The sequence below is a fragment of the Natrix helvetica genome (genome assembly GCF_964273705.1).
Source record: "Natrix helvetica genome assembly, chromosome: 1".
Classification (NCBI taxonomy): Eukaryota; Metazoa; Chordata; class Lepidosauria; order Squamata; family Natricidae; genus Natrix; species Natrix helvetica.
In genome coordinates this window covers 110,035,320-110,055,622 of record NC_138548.1, presented here as the reverse complement: position 1 = coordinate 110,055,622, position 20,303 = coordinate 110,035,320, and the positions used below count along the sequence as shown (strand labels likewise).

The 20,303-nt window shown below is 40.0% G+C and overlaps 1 protein-coding gene across 1 annotated transcript; it reads right to left on the bottom strand.

Moving 5' to 3' along the window:
• Window positions 1-1,891: 1,891 nt before the first annotated feature.
• IGF2 (insulin like growth factor 2) lies at window positions 1,892-19,777 on the bottom strand. The gene is made up of 4 exons (XM_081935469.1): window positions 19,444-19,777; window positions 9,927-10,083; window positions 5,065-5,228; window positions 1,892-2,724 (listed from the first exon to the last, which is right to left on the bottom strand). Exons 1-4 carry the CDS (start codon window positions 19,531-19,533, stop codon window positions 2,485-2,487), a joined length of 651 nt encoding a protein of 216 aa, XP_081791595.1. The 5' UTR covers window positions 19,534-19,777; the 3' UTR covers window positions 1,892-2,484.
• Between the last annotated feature and the right edge of the window lie 526 nt (window positions 19,778-20,303).

Sequence of the window (20,303 nt, the reverse complement as noted above, 5' to 3'; positions counted from 1 at the left end):
ATAAGGATAACTCTCTTAAGAATTACCAAAAAACAGAGCCCAGATTATACAGAAATTCCCTTTTCTCTTTCATCACTATTACCCCTTGAAATGAAAGCAATTCTCCCTGTTCCATTCTTCTGATATATTAAATACAGAGGTGGGAGAATATAATGGGGAAAAAAAACATTTATACAGCTGTGTGAATATTTTATGCCTAAAGGGGGGATAGTTTTTTGTTTTGTTTTTTGTTTTAATCCTCATTTGCAAACAAAACTTTTTTTAAGAGTTTAAATTCTTTTGCTCCCTTCTTCTACTTATTTTTGAATTAAAGTAATTATTTCCTGTTTCATACTTAAGGGAGCGATTGTTGATTTTTTTTACAGGGCCATGCCAAACTAATATCCCAAAGGCCTCGTGGCTCAAGATTGCAAGATAAAAAACTTTCAAAACTGATAACATGTGTAAAAAAACCCACAAACCCTATGTTTAAAAAAGAAAAGAATACAATTCAAGTATAATCTTTAGGTTCTTTAAATGCGCATATGTGTGTATATATATATATATATATATATATATATAAATATATATAAAGCAAAGCCAGTACAGAATGAGTTAGATGTCCCTTTTTCTTTAAGCAACTGTGTGTACACCATAGGATTACTGGGCTCTCCCTTCATGAATCTAAGATTAAAACAGTTAGTTCTGATGTTTTTATAAAACCACCTGTTGCACATTGCTCAAATCAAGGAATGAGCTTCAAGCAACTGTATTGATCATTTTCTCTAATGCATTAAACTCGAGGTTATTCTTTCACACCTCAAGAATGAAGAGACAGAATTGTTATGCCTCCCTTGCATCTTAGAGCCAAAAAGGCCACTGTTTCTACCAAGGCAACTATGTACCTCCTCTTTCACCTTCCTCGCAGGACCTTTGTGTTCCCTCTTTCCATCCCTATGATTGGAAGAACATAGTATGGTTCTAAGTGGTTCTGTTTAATATAAAAGAGATGCACAAGGGATCTTTCTAAGAACGTAACTCTTTGGAAAAGAAGGAAAAGCAACCAAGCAGGATGGTTTGTTAATTGATCTACCTATCCTAAGAAGGCCAATCTGGGCAAGGTGTTATCTTCTTGGAAGCCCTGAAAGGTATGAATAGATATGGGTTGACCAGATGAGATGGTGGCTGAGGGAGACAGAACAGAAAATGACCAAACTGCCAAGAGGAAAGGAGCTCTTGTTCTGCAGAAGCTAAGGTGAACGCTTAATAGAGTGAGTAGGTCCATGATGGATTACTTCTCCAATACATGCAAAGCCCTTTGCAGAAGGCATGCTGTAAGAGGATTTGGATATCAGAGACTGAATAAAGTATTTTTGAAAATATATATTTTCACCTAAAAAAATGAATATAGATGATTCTGCCTGTGTGTGCTATTGTATGGATACATGTGAGTGGCAATTAGCTCTTATGGTCATGACCAAGCTATAGTTCAGAAGAGAAAAAAAAAGAACACACTTATCACACTTTCCTAAAACGAAAAGCTAAAAAATTTCAAGTTCAGTATATTTCGAGATCTTGTCCTTCCCACCCTGCCCTCTTGTAATTTCTGGGTTTGTTTTTCCCCTTCCAACGTACAATAGCACCATTAACAACATTTAAACATTACAATCCCTCTTCAGTTACTAGACACACACAAAATGGTCCCATTAAAAATAGTGCTTTTCTGCCAAAAAAACAAAAAGTTATATATAATATATATTTCATATAATTCAACTAAATCTGTGGCAAATGTGCAATGCTGACGCCTCCGCCATTAGAGCGAACTTACGTTCACCCCAACTCTTTCACTTCATCTGTGATTTTTTTTTTAAAGGTGCAAGTACATTTTGAACTGTGTAATTTATTTTAAAAGAAAAAAGGTAGTGGGCCTCATCATTTCTTTTCTAGCTTTTAAAATGTGCAAAAAAAAAAATTCCCCCCTCAAATGTATCAATTGTGACTTATAAAACAATAAAATGGGGTAAAGGCTAGGCCAACCTTTAAAACCTCAGATTTTGTTTCCCTTCTTTTTTTCTTTTTACTGTCAGTTGAAATATAGAATTTGGCCTTCTTTTAATACCATGATCTTCTCTTGCTCTGTCTTCATTGGTTAGTATATGGACTGAAAGGCAAGTCTGTTATTATATAGTTCAAGTGCCTTAGCTGTCCCTGTTAGGTTCAAGCTGAAAATACTGGGTAGGAAAGTACAAAGCCAACCAATAGATTAAAAAAAAAATTATAAAGACAATGCCACAAAAATGTTGCTGCTACCACTGATGTCATAATCTCATTCGTTTGGTGTTCCCGTGCCCCTTTTTCTGTTGTTCCTTGGTGTGAAAGGACATTTGCTCTCTCCCCTCCACCTTGGTCTGCAAGAGAAAAGGCTGGGGCCAGACCTTGAAAACACCTCCCATGAGACTGGGAAAAAAATAATAATAGTCACTTTTGCAAACAGTTCAGCACAGTTCACTTCTGGCCGCCTGTCGTTTCTGAGGTGGTGTGCACAGGCAGAGGTGTCTGTGTCGGCAGGACGACCAACGAGCGATGGTTCTTGGATTCCTCAGACTCCTGCAGCCCTTCAGTCTGCCATCGATACCTGCGGGCACGGAGGACATTGGGAAGCCCCCGCTGAGGGCGCTGCGAACTCTTCTTCTGCCAAATGTCGTATTTTGAGTACTTGCCATGGGGAGGCTTTTGGAAGATATCCTGAGAGAAACGGAGAGAGAAGAGCAAAGGAAGATCAATTTATGGCTTGCCATGATGAAGTTGTAGGATACAGACTGTCACTGGGCTATGATGTCACATGGGTCAGCAGACAGAACTGAAACAGCAGAGAATGCATTCATCTGGGGCAAAATTGACACTTGGAATTACTTTCCTTCAGATCTCCCTTCCTTTGTGCTTTTGTCTCTTGAAAACACTGGGAAAGTTTTATGCCACAGGTATCCAAGAGCATCCAATAAAATTGGAGAGTTTATTCACATTCATTGTATCACATCTTTGAGTCAAATCAACTGCATATGCTATAGTTGCTGAAAGTCAGGCAGCATACAAGATTATTGTTCTTGCTTAGTGACCACAATTGGAAATGGGCAAGTCTGTTGTTAAGCGATGCAGCTGCTAAATGGAAAATCATGTGATTGTGATGGGCTTACTCGCCCTTCAGTTGTGACTTGTGATTTCTCTGTTACTTCTGGTTGTCAGAAGTCAGTTGCAAAGTTCACAAATGATGATAATGTGACTGCAGGATGTTATGGCAGTCATGCATATCTACTGGTTGCAAAGCCCCTGAATAGTGATCATATGACTACCTTGTTTCCCTGAAAATAAGACCTCCCTGGATAATAAGCCCAATTAGACTTTTGAGCACATGTGCTAAAATAAGCTCTCTCCCCAAAATAAGCCTTCCATGAAAATATTGCAACAAAGCAGCAGCCATGAGGTGACCATGCTCTCTATCTCCTGCACCTCAAAAATGATAAGACGTTCCCAAAAATAAGGCCAAGTGCTTATTTCAGGGGTCAAAAGAAAATAAGAACCACACCGTATGGGACTCTGCAATGGTCATAAATATAACGATCCATCACAAATATATATATATATATATATATATATATATATATATATATATATATATATATATATATATATATATATATATATATATATATATATATATATATATATATTTACACCATCATATCTTTGAACAGTTGCTAAATGGGACATTAAGTAACTGAGGATTAGCTATGTTGAATATTTCATTCATTAGTTTTCCTCAGTCTCATACCTTTTGGACATATTCAGACAATGTGTGTGTGTGTATATATATACTCATTCTCCATGTAGGGAGTTTTGTTCTGCAAAAGCAGAATGGCGATTGCAAATAGGAGCTAGCTTGTCAAAACAGGAAGAACCCTACATTTCGTCATAAAAACAGAAGTCAGCAGGGAAAAAGCTAAAAGTAAAAGGAGCAACTCCAGGAGGAGGTCAAAAGGTCAAGATGGTAGCTGTGGTTGTGTTATCAAAGGCCACATATATTCACCAGATGTGCAATATGTTGGAGACTGTGTCAGCAAAAGGTTTGTGTCAGGGTCTCCAACTTGACTTTTCTGATTCTCCTCTATAGACATCCCTGAAAGGTGACAGCTTCACCAAAACAGCCTACTGAGAACTGAGCATGCTCGGTACCTATGGAACACTATCATGTTTCTCTGAAAATAAGACAGCATCTTATTTTCTTTTGACCCCCCCCCCGAAATAAGTGCTTGGTCTTATTTTTGGGGAGGTCTTATTATTATTGAGGAGCAGGAGGTGGCGAGTGTGGTCACCTCATGGCTGCTGCTGTGTTGCAAAATTTTCAGGGAGGGCTTATTTTAGCGCATGCGCTCAAAAGCCCAATTGGGCTTATTATCCAGAGAGGTTTTATTTTCAGGGAAACGGTATTGTGAGAAGAAGTATGGTAAATAAAGTCAACCTTGTGCAGAAGAGAGATGGAACCAGGCTTCTTGGAAGACGGTACAGCTGATTAGCTGGCACTTCGTGCTAAGAAACTTTGTCGTAGGTCACATTTACAAGATTGCTTAACAAAAGTCTCCCATACCTGCCTGATGTTATCCTGGCAATGCAACTCTGCTGGTGTGCTTATTGACACCTTGTTGTATGAGGCTCCCTTTTAAATAAGTATGCATGGGTTTCTATTATCAACATGCCCAATTTACTTTGAGCATGGTACTCAATATCCTGCAATATTCTGCCAAGCAAATAGGTACTTGAACTGGCTTCACAACAACTTCCTTTTTTTTTGACAAGCAGTGGATATATTGTACTTTACCATTCATTGTCATTTTTCCCTAACCACCCCCATCTCTGAACTCTCTTTTAAGAAATAGTTGCTTAGGGAGAAGATGCTATCTGTATACAGATAATATCATTCTGCTGTACTTGCAAAAGCAGCAAATACTGAAGATAAGGGTTCTGTGGTCCCATGGGATTTTTTTTCCTTTCAAAAATGTATCTGATTACTCAGATAGGATCTCCACCAACCTTGTTTATTGCTGGTAAAACCACAAGAGATGAAGAGAGGTCCCGCTCCGATTTGACAGATTTTGCGCAGTAAGTTTCCAAAAGATTCAGGTCACAACTCCGGAAGCAACACTCCTCCACAATGCCACGATTGAGTCTTCCTCTGTTTCTACCCACAGGCCTACCTGTTGACACAAAAGGTCAATTAAAAATGAGTGATCCCACACATTTAAGTATTTAAGATTGACGATGGATCAATATGTTTTGTCTTTTTCTTTTAAAATCAGCAGCACCCACATAATCCATTGAGAGCTTTGCAAATTCCACATTTGATGGTAAGGTAGCAGGACTGCAGAAATGAAGCAAGTTGCTGTTGGTTTATACAATTTGCAACTCAGCAAACCAAGTAGTCCAAATGTCCTTAAATTTAAGGACATTTGCAATTCTTCAATTACAACCTGTGCCCATTGCGCTATTATTTTCATCTAGCCCAGTCAGCTAATGATGCAAATTATTTGCAACCCATAACTTGGGTTGGGGAAGAATAGAACAAACTCAGTTGGAGCTGGTATACAATAAATTCTATTTCACTTGTTAGCACAAGACTAGTTTAGATTTTTAAAAACCCAAATAATTCCATGCTAATGGCAACTCCATTTGTTTTATGCTAATTTATCTCTCATCAAATTATTTGAAAGGAGATATTTAGCTCTACCTTAAATATTTTATATATGATAATATGCATAGTTCAGGTTGAAATTAGTTATTTTCTTACAGACATTTCATCACCATGCTAAATAAGATGATCAGTACAAAAGAAAGTGGGATTGCTGACTGTATATGTAATGCCTCATCCCCTTCTTGATCATTCTAGATTAGGGCATTGTTTCTTCCCTGATTGTTTATCTGATGTTGCTTCCTGTTAATCTGGGTGATAGGTGCTGGAGAGATTTTATTCTAAACAGTTCCTTCAAACAAATACAACACAGGCATCAATGAAGAGGCAAAGTTTCTGTCATTTATTATCCCTATTTTTGTTCTCTGACCCCATTGTTTTGGTCTGGTCAATTTTCAAGCCACTACTGTATGCGTTACAAGGGCAGAACAAAAAAGTTTCATGGAAGTTACTTTAAATATGACATCCAGAAAGATCTTAACTGAGAACTGTAGTTTGAGAATGGGATTTTAATAAATTTAAGCTGAAGTAAGCTTCACTGAACTCAGTAATTGAAAAGCAAGTTTATTTAAATGTGAATAATCAAAACAAGGCTTGGGATACATAATCCAGGAGAAAAATGTATGAAATGCCAATCTGCTTTCTGTTAGTGAGAGCTCTATCTTTTTATGATGAAAATAAACTCCTTTACTCATCTGTGATTTTCTCTTGCCAAGTTACTTCCCAAGTATACACTATTTTGTTAGCAACTGGACAGCTTTCACTATCCCCTTCAATACAGCTGGCAATCTGATGCGTGATGTTTTTCTAAAAAGTAAAAAAAAAAATCCCTATGTTCTAAATTATATGATACTCCCCTTGAAAGAAAATGCAATTCTATTTAAAAACAGGAACAAATGCTCAGCTGAGAGCTGTTTCTGTTCCAGAATGCTGAGAGATGCCTTCATAGGCAAACTGTGAGATCTTGTTGCTAACAAAAGGTAAACTGCCAAAGAAATTTTACCCAGACCAACCACCATTATTTAATATGTTTTAGTAGTAGTAGCATATATGTATAATATTATATATGTATAATATATATAACTTCAAATACATAAAGAACTAGCTGTCAATCTTCACACCGGTCCATTAATGTCATCACTATATTGGAGATAGTAACCAAAACAAAGAAGAGAATGGTCATCATAACATCTTAACCAGAATCTTCTAGTTGTCTCCTGATATGTACTAGAATACTGATTAAATACATTGCTGCCTTTAGGATTTGCACAAACATTGCTTTTTGCAAGTTCCTGTTGCACAATGACAATTTTTTTTTTACTTTTGAAGAAACATCATGGATCTCCTCACAAGTAGCCCCCTAACTAGATACTGCTGAGAATCAGAGCTAAGAATACGTCTCATGTTTATGTATCAGGGTCTAATAAATAAACACCCTGATGCTTTGTTATCCTCTGAGCATCATCTCAGGTGAAGGGCCAAGGATCACGTTCATCAACAAATACAGCTCCAGCAAAAAAGACAAGACACGTGGCTGCTGTGGCTTGACACTGATAGAGAGTTCCTCTCCTCAATTTAGGTCCTTCCTTTTTCTGTCTTTGTTCCCCTTCCCAATTTAGCTTTTCATTCTTTCTCTCTTTTCCTCAACAGAAATGGCAAGGATGCTAAATATTGGTGGCTAAGCCTGGGGTCAGAGTTCAGATGCACTTGTGCATCCCGGAGAATATGTGTGAGGGATAAGAGGGAATATTCATGTGCTTCTGTTCGGGGCCTCGTGTGCCATTCTTCTGAATAACACAAAAATATTCCACCGCTTGTGCCTCCGTCGTACACACTCTCCTGAGTACCCCTTCCATCAGATCAATCAAGCACCAAATCAAGCGTAAGAACACTTTGGGTGTAAACAATCCTCTTTTCTCCTGACAAAGGAATGTGGGCACCAACAAGAGGGCCTTTGTCGAGTGGCTGGGCAGCAGCATCCATTGTTCCAAGCCCCTCCCCCCAAATAGCTTCCCTTCCACCACTACCCACCCCCTTATTTTTCCTAGTATTATTCTGAGGGATGCAGAGAAGAGAGAGAGAGAAAGGAGAGAATGTGCTTTGTCAGCATAAGTGGCTGGAAAGAGCTAAGTTCTTATCAGCTGTTAGAAAAGAAGAAACAGGAGCCCTTGTTTACAGAAGTCAGATGCCTGGACTCTCGCTCAGCTCTCCCCCCCCCCTTCATCTCTTCCTGATTCACACAGAGATTCAAGCTTCATTTACCTATGTCAGACTGACTCCTTTTTTTGCTTCGATTCAAAAATCCCCCAAGAGCTGGAATCAGACCTCCCAAATATTGGCCACTAGGTCATGTGCCTACCTTTAAACATCCCATCTTGTGTCCTTTGCTGATACTAGTATAAGAAAACCCAACTGTTATTATTAGACCTCCCTTAATGCCACCTTCCTCTTCTTCTTCCTCTTCTGCCAGGAATGCTTAGAAAAGACATTTATTGGGCATGTTGCTGATTAACTACTTCCTAAGGAGTATTTTTAGCTCAACATCCCTTCTTCAGAACTACTGCCAGCCTTCCCAACCCCCATCCGAGAATCTAAAAAGAGAAGTAAAGCTTAAGGGTCTGACTTCAATAGGGTGATGATGAATTGCCCCAGCTGGGGTCTTGACCTTTGGTGGTTTTGGACAGAGCTGTAGATTAAAGAGACTAAGAAGCAACTTCCCTTTAAAAGTGTTTTCAGAAGAGGATTCAGACCACCTACAATATGGGAAGCAGGGAGCAGGACATCTCTAGTTGCCAGACACAATGTGACGGATGATTTGAAGAATAATCGCCCCCAATTTGATTCTGTCCAGATTTTGGGGATTATATTTCCCAGGACTCACAGCCAATGTGAGCCATGTTCACACTGGCTGAGAATTCTGGGTGATGTAATCCCAACATGCCTGGAAGGAATATCTCGTTGGAGAAGGGTGACATAACACAGGCGTAAATAAATTCTTGGCAAAAAGTTTAGAATTCTGCCCTGCCGATCAAAGAAGCATGAATTTCCTTGATGAAAAATTAAAACACAGGCCTATTTTAAAGTATATCAGGGACATAAAATGAGTGAGTGAGTGAGTGAGTGAGTGAGTGAGTGAGTGAGTGAGTGAAAGGCAAGATGACTGGCATTTTTAAAAGTATTTCAGCAAGTATTATGCTAACAATTAAATTACAATGTCCCCATGCATTGTAACCATTGTCTATGGATTGAACCCATACAACAATCCACCAGGATACTGCACTAGTAATATAAATCAAAATGTTAAGATTTTTAGGGATTTACACAATCCAAGTAATGAATTCTCTCTTAAAGATTTAAAATTTTGCTAGATTTTTTCTTTCATAACAAGACTAATAGTCGTATTTTTTTTTCTTTACGCTGAAGCCTTTGGGACACAGTGGGCAGAATTTTACTTACATGAACATCTAGATCTACTGAAAGCAAAACTTCCAAATCCTAGTTAGTTCCCATTCCCCAAAGCACCATTCTAGATACAAATGAAATTAGATTAGGCCTAATAATTAATGAGAATTTTATGTTTCATAGTATTGCTTCTGATAATACCACTATGGATGGTTTCTTACTTATTAATGGGTATTATTTAGTTATAGTATTGTCAACAGCCGTATTGGGAAGGTCTGAGAGGGACTTTCAGTGCAATCTTATTCATGACTACCTTGGAGCATGTCTGAATGAAGTTAAAGGTGTTGGTTGGCCAGTAAGTGGATAAAAGACTGCAGTCCTAAAGTGTGCTTACTTAATTCTGACCGAACACAAATCAAATTCTATAAGAGGAACAAAGAACTATCTGCATTTTGTGATTGTATGATCATGCAGATGTAGAATACAAGATTTTCAACCAAACAATCTGATATTACTCAGATACAGAAGAAGTTTTAGACCACAGTAGTACATCCAATATTTTACTTTTCTCATCGCTGGATCTTCATAGGAACTGGAGTTTAATCACATCTACCAGATTACATGGATTGTTCAGCCCCACCCACCCACCAGCAATACACAAAAGCTAGCATCGTGTGTACAGCTAAAGTGAGGCCTAAGATAGTGCTTCATATATAACTTCCAAAACACCGTGTATTGTTATAGGTGGATATATTGGCACTTTTCCAAGGTGAGCTCGTTTCACTTCCCCTGCCCTCATACTTACTGAAATAAAAGCCTCTCTCCCCACAGACAAACTGTAGTGTGTCCACCAGCTCTCCACCACAAAGAGTTTCGGCAGGACTGTATGCAGAGACCGAATCAATCGTATATGCCAGGAAGGTAAGCACAAGCAGCAATATTCGCCGGGAGATGCACATCTTCTGTACGTGAAAGAGAAAAATCCATCATGTTAAAAACTGTTCCTATAAGTGACCTCTAAACTACCAGGGTTTAGAGCAGGGGTCTCCAACCTTGGCAACTTTAAGACTTCAACTCCCATAGTCCTTCAGCCAACTTTGCTGAAGTCCACAAGTCTTAAAGTTGCCAAAGTTGGAAACCCCTGATTTAGAGTACTTCCACAATCATTGTCTATCATTTGTCTATGATCATAGCAAACCAGACATGGGTCAAGTACACCAAACACAGTGCTTGGACAATAAAAATTAATCTTTATAGAAATCTATAAGCATAAAGAAACATTTTCTTTGCAATGTATGTTCTGAATACCATAACACACACTAAAAAAAAAGCAGGCAAAACACAGCTTCTCCCTGCAGCAGCTTCAATTAATAGAAATCAAAATACTAAGCCAGTTTCATTATGTTTCTGTTTTAGAGGTCCAAACCCAGATGTAGGTCAGCAAAGATGGAAACAGCTGCCTGTATTTCTATGGAAGATGAAGTGATCAAGAAAGAAAAACGGCAGGCCTCTGGTTCCTTCCTGAGCCCAGGTATAGTCATGAGTTGGCATTTGTGTGAAAAGAAGTTTCTCTGCCCCAGATGAAAAGTATCAACAATCCTATGGTGATTAATTTTTAGTTTCAAAACCTAACCACAATCATTCAAAGCATATTTTGTTGAAACTTATAAATGAAACTGGCAAATGTCATTTCAGAAAAGACCTGCCACACGTGAAAGAATAAGGAAGATTTCCTCTGCATTTTACAAGAATGCATCACTGTACAAAAGGAGAATTGGTGAATCTGCTAATTGCTGAAGTGCTGTGGCTCTGCATCTAAATAGCATTTCTGGACAGCTTTAAATCAGACTAGCATTATTGTTTTAAAAGAAAACATACCAGCACTCTAACTACTACATCAGAACTACATCACGCAGATGGGATGACCTTTCGTTGAGTTGGATGAAATCCCACAGTGATCTAGTCCAATCTATTCCTGGCTTAGTCTCAAGTTTTCTAATGTGACCCTCGGCAGAGTGTAAGGCCAGCTTTCTATCCATTAATCCATTCTACCTATCCTGGATTACTAGCTTTCCAGTAACTTATGGTATGTTAAGTCTCCAGCGCAACGTTCCTCAGCCTTGACGCCTCTAAAATGTGTGGACTTCAACTCCCAGAATTCCCCAGCAAGCATGATGGCTGAGGAATTCTGGGAGTTCAAGTTCACACACATTATAAAAGTTGAGAAACACTTTTCTAGTGGGAGAAGCAACTTGACTTCTTAAAGCAACGACTTAACATATAGTGTCCCACTATATTCAGACATAGTGGGAGGGAGGGGGAAGCACTTGCTATACTAGGCAGAGACAGTGCAGCAATTGTGATAATATACTTTGTATTCTTACTTAAAACAAATTGTCCAATTTGGATTCAAACCAAGGATTATTTCAGAATATTCCAGTTAAATATTTTTCCCCGAATATCCAGGTTTATATTCTAAAATGAAACAAAAAGGGAAGGGGATAGAGCGAATCCTATTTACCATCAACTCAAGGGACAGTCTTCCTGCTTGTTTCTGTAGTTAAAAGTTCCATTAGGATTAGTTCACAATTTAAAAAATCATTAACTCCTTGCATTATTAGAGAGTTTTGGCCAGGTGAACAACTGAATAGCAAACCAGTCTAAACAGCAAGCAAGAAAGAGATGATAAAGACATGTTCAGCATTTTGATGTTGCTTTCCCATATTATAATATTAATTTTCCCTTTCTAGGATCAATTCGTGTGTTTGTGTTTGTGTGTGTGTGAGAGAGAGGGGGGGGGAGAATATTGATTAGTATAGATTCAATTTATTTTCTTCCATTGGTTTAGAACCAAATACAAGACAGGAAAGTCACAATCTACCTGTGTTGTTTTTCTAAGCTTATTGCATTGCTAAATGGAGGATGTTTGAGCTATAAACCAAGGGAAAGAAAGAAGAGGGGGAGCAAGGCAGATTTATTTCTCTCCCTTTGCAACATTTCTCTGATTAAGCCACGTCTTCCAAATTTGCCCCATAGAACAAAATTCAATGGTACCATAAATACATCCATCTTCACCTGCTTTTGAAGAACTAATACTGTATGTGCAGGTAAAGGCTGCTTTACCTGCACATTAAAGGAAATGCTCATTGGATACATAGCTTCTAAGATTATCTTGTGTTTTCTTATTCAAGCTGCAAACAGGCTCAAAGTCAATCAGGTATGTCCAAAGAATCTAGTAAGCTGGTAGTAATCAGTGATGCTCCTTAGCATCAAATGATGCATTATCAAAAGCTGTGAAAAGATCACAAACATGACTGCTCAGCTACCTATGCACTTGCCTATTTGACCACATATGCATATAGATATTTGGACTGCTAAATATACAACATGTGCTGGGTAAAGTTTCTGGTCAAGCAGGAAGCCCAGCCTTTATTAACTTTTGCCTCCTGGGCAAGACTCAAAATTTAGCTTAACTACTTTGTCATCGACCCTGTACCTGTTCATTTCTCATAAAAGATTGCTTAATTTTGATATTTGACAAAATCTATGTGTGTCCGTGTATACACACACACTTCATTTTTCCAGGAGGACTCAAATCTGGGAAATCTATCTCCTGGGTCCAAAGTTGATAGTTACTTAGCCACCTCCCCTTGCGAGATCTGTTACTCCATCTCTCCCAAAAAACCCCACTCTTCTCACCTACCTATAAGGGTTATTCAAACAAGAGGTGATGTGGCACATATTGCTTTGCCAGCAATGTACAGGTAGATGCCCCATTATAGCAGAATGTTGGCACTGCTCGGGAGAGATAATCACACAGACCTTCTTCTGACTCGTGAAATGAAAACGGATCAGTGAGGAAAGAGGCAACTCCAAATTAAAGCTCTTCAATACTGCTACTACAGTCCTCACAACCAATTCTATTTTTCTTGAGCTCCTCCTTTCCTTTCAAGAGGAAACCTATGGTATTTTTAACAATGGCAGCCAGAAAGCACAGCCATCACTAATCCCAACCCAGTCTTACGCTGCAATTGCCTACCCAAACTTTGGATCAGACGTTAGATAGTTTTAGGACACTATTTTCAGCAATGTGTATGAGATATTCTTCCAGGTCTATGTTAGAAAATTTACTCTCATTTTTTTCATTTTTAAAACGTTGACAGTTAGCACATATAAATATTTTTTCTTGTTATTTGATAACATCATTTGTTTCTTTACTTATTTATCACAGTTTTGATATATGGCTCCTCTTTACAAACACTGTAGAATACCAAGCTGCCTCCCCTTAAATGAAATAATAAGGAAAGACCTATTTCAATTTACATCTGCTGGTAAAATAATATAACTGTTCTGAAGCATAGTGGATATCCAGCCTCCTAAGGATGCCTCTGGAATCCAATTCACACTCTACTTTTTATTCTGTGAGCTCATCTCCACTTAAAAATGCTACTCCTTACCTTCGGTCTACCCCCTCTCAATTATCATCAGAGGTCAATGTAATAGGAAATAAGTCCAAAAAAGGAGACCTTTTAATTGCTTGGTTCTGAATTCCTCTTTTTCTCCCCCAGATGAATCTTCTGCAAACAAACAACCAAACTGGCATCTTTACTCCACTGAAGTTAAGACAATGTAATAGTAGAGATAAGAGAGCCTTAGCAGGAGGTTTAGCAATCAATGCTACCAAGGGGCCTATTTGTAGTCAGCTCATACTATGCCACAGAAGTGAAAAACAGTTTTCTTAATGTGATATCCTTCAAATATTTTGCTGAGGAAGTTGTTACATGGTCCCATCAAGATATTGATTTCAAGTCCATATTTTCCTTTCGGCATATGCTCTTCTGGCACTTTGGAAAACTAAGGAGTTATTGTAAGATGGAACTAAACCTAAACAGGTTATTTTCCAGGTTCATCCAAGATCAGCATGGCAGATAGGGCTTTTTAGGAAATTGAACAGATGCCTTAACTTCAGTGCGTCAAAAAACAAATGCATAACCTTTAGGAAATATTCTTCCTCTAAGCAAGTCACTTGGTTGGAACATCAAATGGTCTATACTTGGTCTACACATGATCTATTCATATTAATGTGATTAAGCCATTCAATTAAAAGAAAAGGAGCATGGGGAGGATTTATTTGCCCCATGAGAAGGTAGATATGTAATATACATTTTAAATTGTTGGGGTTTAGACCTTTCAACACCACTAAAGGTTGATAGACATGCACATTTTCAGGCACCTCCAGAGGAACTAGAATGGACAGTCTTGCCAGTGATATTAAATTCCTGCACATTTGAAAAGCAAGCACACATATAAGTTGTTCTAGGTCATGACTGATCAAAAGTGTTCAAATTGTGACAATTCCCATAAGCATAAAAAAATTAAAAGCAGGGGTTGAATCAGCAGGTAGAGGCTTTCTCCATGCGTGTTTGTCCAGCTAATTTTGGAAGGTAATCCCCTGAACAGAATTTCTCAACCCTACTGGGAGAAAAATGGAAGGGAAGAATGAGTTTTATGTGACAGAGGCTGGATGAAGTATTCCAAATCACTGTTTACCACCTCTACCCATAAGTCTATATGTCCCTTCACTCAGTTTTTTATAGAACGATTGGCTAAGGATTCACAGCCCATTATCTTCTGCCATCTCACCCAGACATATATACATGGAATAGGCAGCAACATGTTTTAGTGTGGTGTGCTTCTGTTCCAACTTTCCAGTTAAAATTGTTTCATTCCCCTCCCCCTCAGTCTTCTCACCCCCACCCCCACAAGCCCAGAAATTCAACCATCAGCCAGTATTCTATCCAAACTGAGAGCCAGTTTAGTCTAGTGGTTAAAGCACCAGTCTTCAAAACCAAAAGTCTATGGGTTTTAGTCCCACTTTTGGCACTAAGCCAACTGGGTGAGTTGGAGCCAGTGCCCCGCTCAGCCCTAAGAAGGAGGCAGCAGTCAACCACTTCTAAAAATATTGCCAAAAAATTACTAGAGGGACTTGTCCAGGCAGTCTTTCCAGCACGTTGTAACTTTATGAGATTAAAATGCATGGTATAATCCCGCTCTCAAAAAGCAGAAGACCAATCAGGAGAAACTGATTTAGGATTGCTGCTGTAGTGTCTATTGTGAAACAGGCCGGAGAATCTTCTAAAAAAGGGAAAACCTTTTTTTCCTCATGCAAATATATGTAGCCGTAAACCAATCAAACACAGCAATGTCTAACTCATATACTAATGAGCTCACATTTCTTCAATTAAGGAGCAGTTCTGCTAAATGCTTGGAGGATTTATTTCAGCCGAGCTCTGAAGGGTTCTCTAAAGCCTACTACAAAACAGATGAAAGTAGGTCCTGCCCCAAAATTCAGTGTTCACCTAGCAGGTGAATTTGGGTACGTGCTGCCCAACATCTCAAGGGCTTCCAGGTTGAAGAAATCTGATGCAGGAGCTGATCTATTTGGTTTGTCTTTCAGGGAGGGTGCTGCAACCATTAATTTAGGTGAGTTCTTCGAGACTAATTCAAGATCCCAGCTATAAATAAAATGTGCTCATAATTGGAGTGCATCAATGAAAAGGCTTTATACAAGTAAAAGGATTTGCCTAGCTCTCTTACCTTGCCCACACAGAAGCAAGCCAGCCCACCCTGTAGAAAGACTGCAAAAAGATCCCTCTTTGCTCTTTAATGCCATTGCTTTGCTTTCACGCTCATTTTCTAAGTTTTCCAGACAGCCAAGAAACTTAAATGAAAGGGACATTCTTTCTCTTGCCCTTTGTCCTGGTAACAAATAGAGTCTACGTTCACTCAATTCCCTTAACCACTCCAAAAGGAGGTTGGTATCAGTTAAGCCTTTAGAGTGGGGAAAAAGAAAAGATAGAAGGAAGGGCAGAAGGGAGAGTTGGTCCTGTTTACTTATTCCATCGGAGTATAAGAAACTGCTTGAACTTTGATGATCAACTCCAGGAGGTCTTTTAAAGAAAGAAGTGGGACTTTATTCACAGTTTCTTTTTTAAAAAATAATAATAAAACAAACTTGCTTCACTTTTGAAAAACATCTAGCAGAAAACACACAAAAGGAAATCTAAATATCTTCAGCCAACTGAACTGATCAGTTTTAATCTACCCAAATTCACAGCTTGTTCTCTTACTGTCTTCTGCATTTTGTTTCCAAGCCCTGAAGTAACTCAAAGCTATGGACAACAATATTACATCACTCAGTTACAGGGAGAATTAAGGTGACTGAAATGGACACAGACTTCATCCAAAACCACATTTGTGTTTGTTGCATTTCCTTGTAATATGGAGCATATTCTTCCAGCTCCATTTAACAAAACAGTCCCTTGGCTATCTCTGCTTGTTTAAAAGCATCTTATTTCAGGACCTCCTCCTTCCCTGTATACAGCTAATGAAGTAGCACTTGCTTTGAAATGACCTTGCTGGGATAAATGAGCTAGCCTAAGCTGCCATTATGAATTTTAACAGGAGAGTAGCGTGCAGCGGGCAATGCCCTTGCTGCAGTGAACCCCCTCCCAAATGGGCTCAGAAAGAAAGAAAGGGGGGGGAGCCCTTTTAAACCATCCAGGACCCGTGTGCATTTAGCTGCATAATTCAACAATACCAAAGGTTTCGCAGATTTCCCTGGGTTGCAGCAGATCAAGATTACTCCAGGAGAAAGACAACTCTCCTATTGAATGACCTTGTCTACAGACTGCTCAGGTAAACAGTTTCCCTCTTGAAAGGCAAATTAGCGGGAAAGCGCCACTCGGTTGCCAGAAGTGAAGGCTTTAGCTGCACAGCTTTCCATAAAGGCTCCAACAAACAGCAAGGGGAGTCCCTTTTCACTGCTTTCCCTTTGCATGGCAACCCTCTCGGCTCTTTCTGCGCTACAACTTTTTGTGCCAAAGCTGGAGGGGGTGGGGGGGGAGAAACGACACACATCCTCCAGCAAGCAACTTTTCCTGTTTTTTTTCATAGAAACTAGCTGTTTGCAAAGCACCATATGCGTTATAAACAGTAACATGTTGTATAGCTCAAAAGTGTCAGCTGGGAGGCTTAAAGCATCATTCTCATGTCCCGAGCATCTTTTCATGCTGCTACCCTGGTGCCTAACAGTCTTTTTAGTTGTTTTTTTTAAAAAAATCGAGCCTTAGAAACTGTGTTGATCTATGACTAGCTGGTTCAAACACACAGAAAGCTGTAGAAAACCACAGCTTCCTTCTGTGTTTCATATTCCTATGGCTCTGCCCGGTGCTAAAAACTTTTTTTTAAAAAAACTTCTCCAAAGAATTCCTCTAGGGAAAAGCAACTGGAAGAGAAAGCAGGAGACCGATAATAGTAATAAGAGTTATCCAAATAAGGCCATCTAAAGTAGGCGACCCTCTGCCAGCCATTTCTTCTCACTCAATCCTTGGCTTATTGCTCTGTTTTGATCCGTTTTCACTCCTCATTGATCTAACACGCGATAGAGTGCTCTAAACTGAAGCGCGCTTAATAGCAAGTAGAGCTCAAGAACTACGCGTCCTTTGCAACAAGGCAGAAGCTTTCCTTCTCCAAGTAGCTTAAGGAAAGCAGAGAAAAATAAGACCAAATATATGTTTTTTTTTAAAAAAACCTCCATAACATTCAATCCAAGAGAACGTGACCTTGTTTGTGTCCTTAAACGGGCAGGCAAACCAAGCAAGGTATCCGAATCGCGCACCGGACATTTACCGACTTCACTTACACTTCTTTCGCAGTTCAACCCCTAGCGGCAAGAACAAAGCACACCTTTGGATTTCCTGCTCCAGCCTTCCCACCGCGCGGCACATGTCACAAGAGCTACCGGCTATTTGGGGTATACTTTCGGCAGTCAGAAGTATCCCCGGGCTACCTAGAATCTCGTTGTTGTTGGGATTTTTTTTTTTTTAGTATTATTATTAGCTTTGCTTTAAAGGCATCTCAAGGCACGAAGGAGAAGTCGTCTACTACTTCTGCCCACCGCTTCCTCTTCTAAAGTTCACGGACTGAAGCCGGTCTCCAACCTTCCTTTACGGATCAGAACGTCTACAACGCATTTCATTCATCGGGGGCTTTTGTTTTCTATTAGAATCTCACTCTCTCTCTCACACACACACACACACCATTTCCTCTTTCTGGGTAAGAACTTTCAAACAACCTCTCTGCTACAATGGAGTTTTGCTACACAAGCCGGGAGCATGCCCACCTCCCTCCGCTTGCTCTCCTACTGTAAAAAAAAAAAAAAAAAAAGCAGGAAAGTGCCACAATCCTCTCTCAAAACTCAAAAACAGCCTGTTCTGAGCAAACCCTCGGGGTCCCTCTAGTGTCAACTTCTCTGCATCGCAGAACGAAGTACTCCAAAAAAAAAAAGTTTTCTCTCCCGGTCCCCCCCCCTCCTCCCTCGCCCGCTCTGCCCCGCAAAGGAGCCAGAAAATAACCATCGTTAAAATTAAAAAAATCAAATCAAATCAAAATCAAAGCCAGGAGCAGGTTGAAGAAGCCGGCGCTCCCTCGGCCGATCGCTTCTGCCGCCATCCTGTTCGGCAAAGAATTCCGCGCAGACTTTACCGCGGGGGAGCAGAAGACGAACTGACAAAAGGTGTGCAAAAAAAAAAAAAACAACCAACAAAACACACAAGCCCGCTTTTATTTTATTTTTCGGAGGAAGAGGGCTGAAAGTAGGGGCCCCCTTTCAAAAAATGATGAAGAAGAAGGGGGGAGCGCGAAGAAAGGAGAAAGAGAGAGAGGAAGCCTCTTAGGAGGCAAGTGGAGGATCTTAATCATTTGGGTTGTTTTTTTTTTTAAGCAGAGCTGAAATTCTGCAAAGGAGAGCCAGACTTTCCTCTTTCGCTCTTCACTCTCTCTGGCCCGAACGGAGTTAAGCAGCTTTGTTGCGTTTTACAGGCGGCGTCCTTCCTTGAACTCAGACAACCAAAGCCGAAAGGGAGCCAGTCCCGCAGCACGACCTAAGCGCCCGGACCCCCTCGCTCTTTGGGAGAGCCGTTCTGATGCTGCCGCTGTCGGCCAGCGCCCCCGCCAAACGCCGCTTGGACGCAACACCCAGCTCCCTCACTTCGCCTCCTCTCCGAAAGCTTGAGACGAGAGAGGGAGGGAGGGAGAGAGAGAGGGAGGGAGAGAAAGAAAGAAAGAAAGAAAGAAAGAAAGAAAGAAAGAAAGAAAGAAAGAAAGAAAGAAAGAAAGAGGGGAAGAGAGAGAGAGAGAGAGAGAGAGAGAGAGAGAGAGAGAGAGAGAGAGAGAGAGAGAGAGAGAGAGAGAGAGAGAAAGAAAGAAAGAAAGAGAAAGAAAAAGAGAGAGATCCAAGAGCGTTTGTTTTTCTCCCTTACCTTTGAACTGCCAAGGCTGTTTTCAACTTCTGGCGTTGAGATTTGGAGCGAGCCTGGATTGCTGCAACGTTCATCCTCAGCTCTTGACATGGTGACTCTGGCTTGGCTGATTTCTCTGAGTTCTATTTGGTGTTTAGCGAGTCCCTTTTTTTATCTTTGTGCGTGTCGCGTCCGTGCGTGCGAGCGAGCGTAGATAGCTAGATAGTTTGCTTTGCTGTCTCTTGCTTGGATCTCGTTTCCAGAGGCAGGGCTAGTGGTGGGGCTCCGCTCCGCTAGTAGCAGCTATACTTTCAATGAACTGCTCCACTGAGAAGACAGACCGATGCGTTCACTGCCCCTTCTTTTATACGCCCATCCAATGGGCATGCTCAAACTTACAGGCTTCAAGGTAAGTCAGCCAATAAAATTGCAGAGGTTATCTAACTCTCTCTGTCTCTTCTCCCCCCCTTTTAACCTCCTCCCATTTTACCCTCTCCTGAGATTTCCCATTTGGAGCAAAAATGAAAAAAATCAATAACATGCTTTTGGGCTATTGCCTCATCTCAAAATTGCCCACCCCCACATGTGCAACAAAGAAAGGAGGGGGAAAATGAGAAAGATGTATAACCCCCCCCCCCAGTTAATATTGCTTTTTAAGTGTAAGCAAATACATATGTGTGATATACACGTTCCATTCAAATAAATCCCACCACTTTATTTATTGGGATTAGAAAATGACACAACCTTCAGACGACCAAATGTTTAGTGAATACTTGCCTTTGATCTCAGTGATTGAATTAATCCTGTGTTTAATGTCATCAAAGCTCAGGTCAAGGAGACCTGGAGAGTGGTAGTAAAAAAAACCTGGTTTCTCCAGTCTT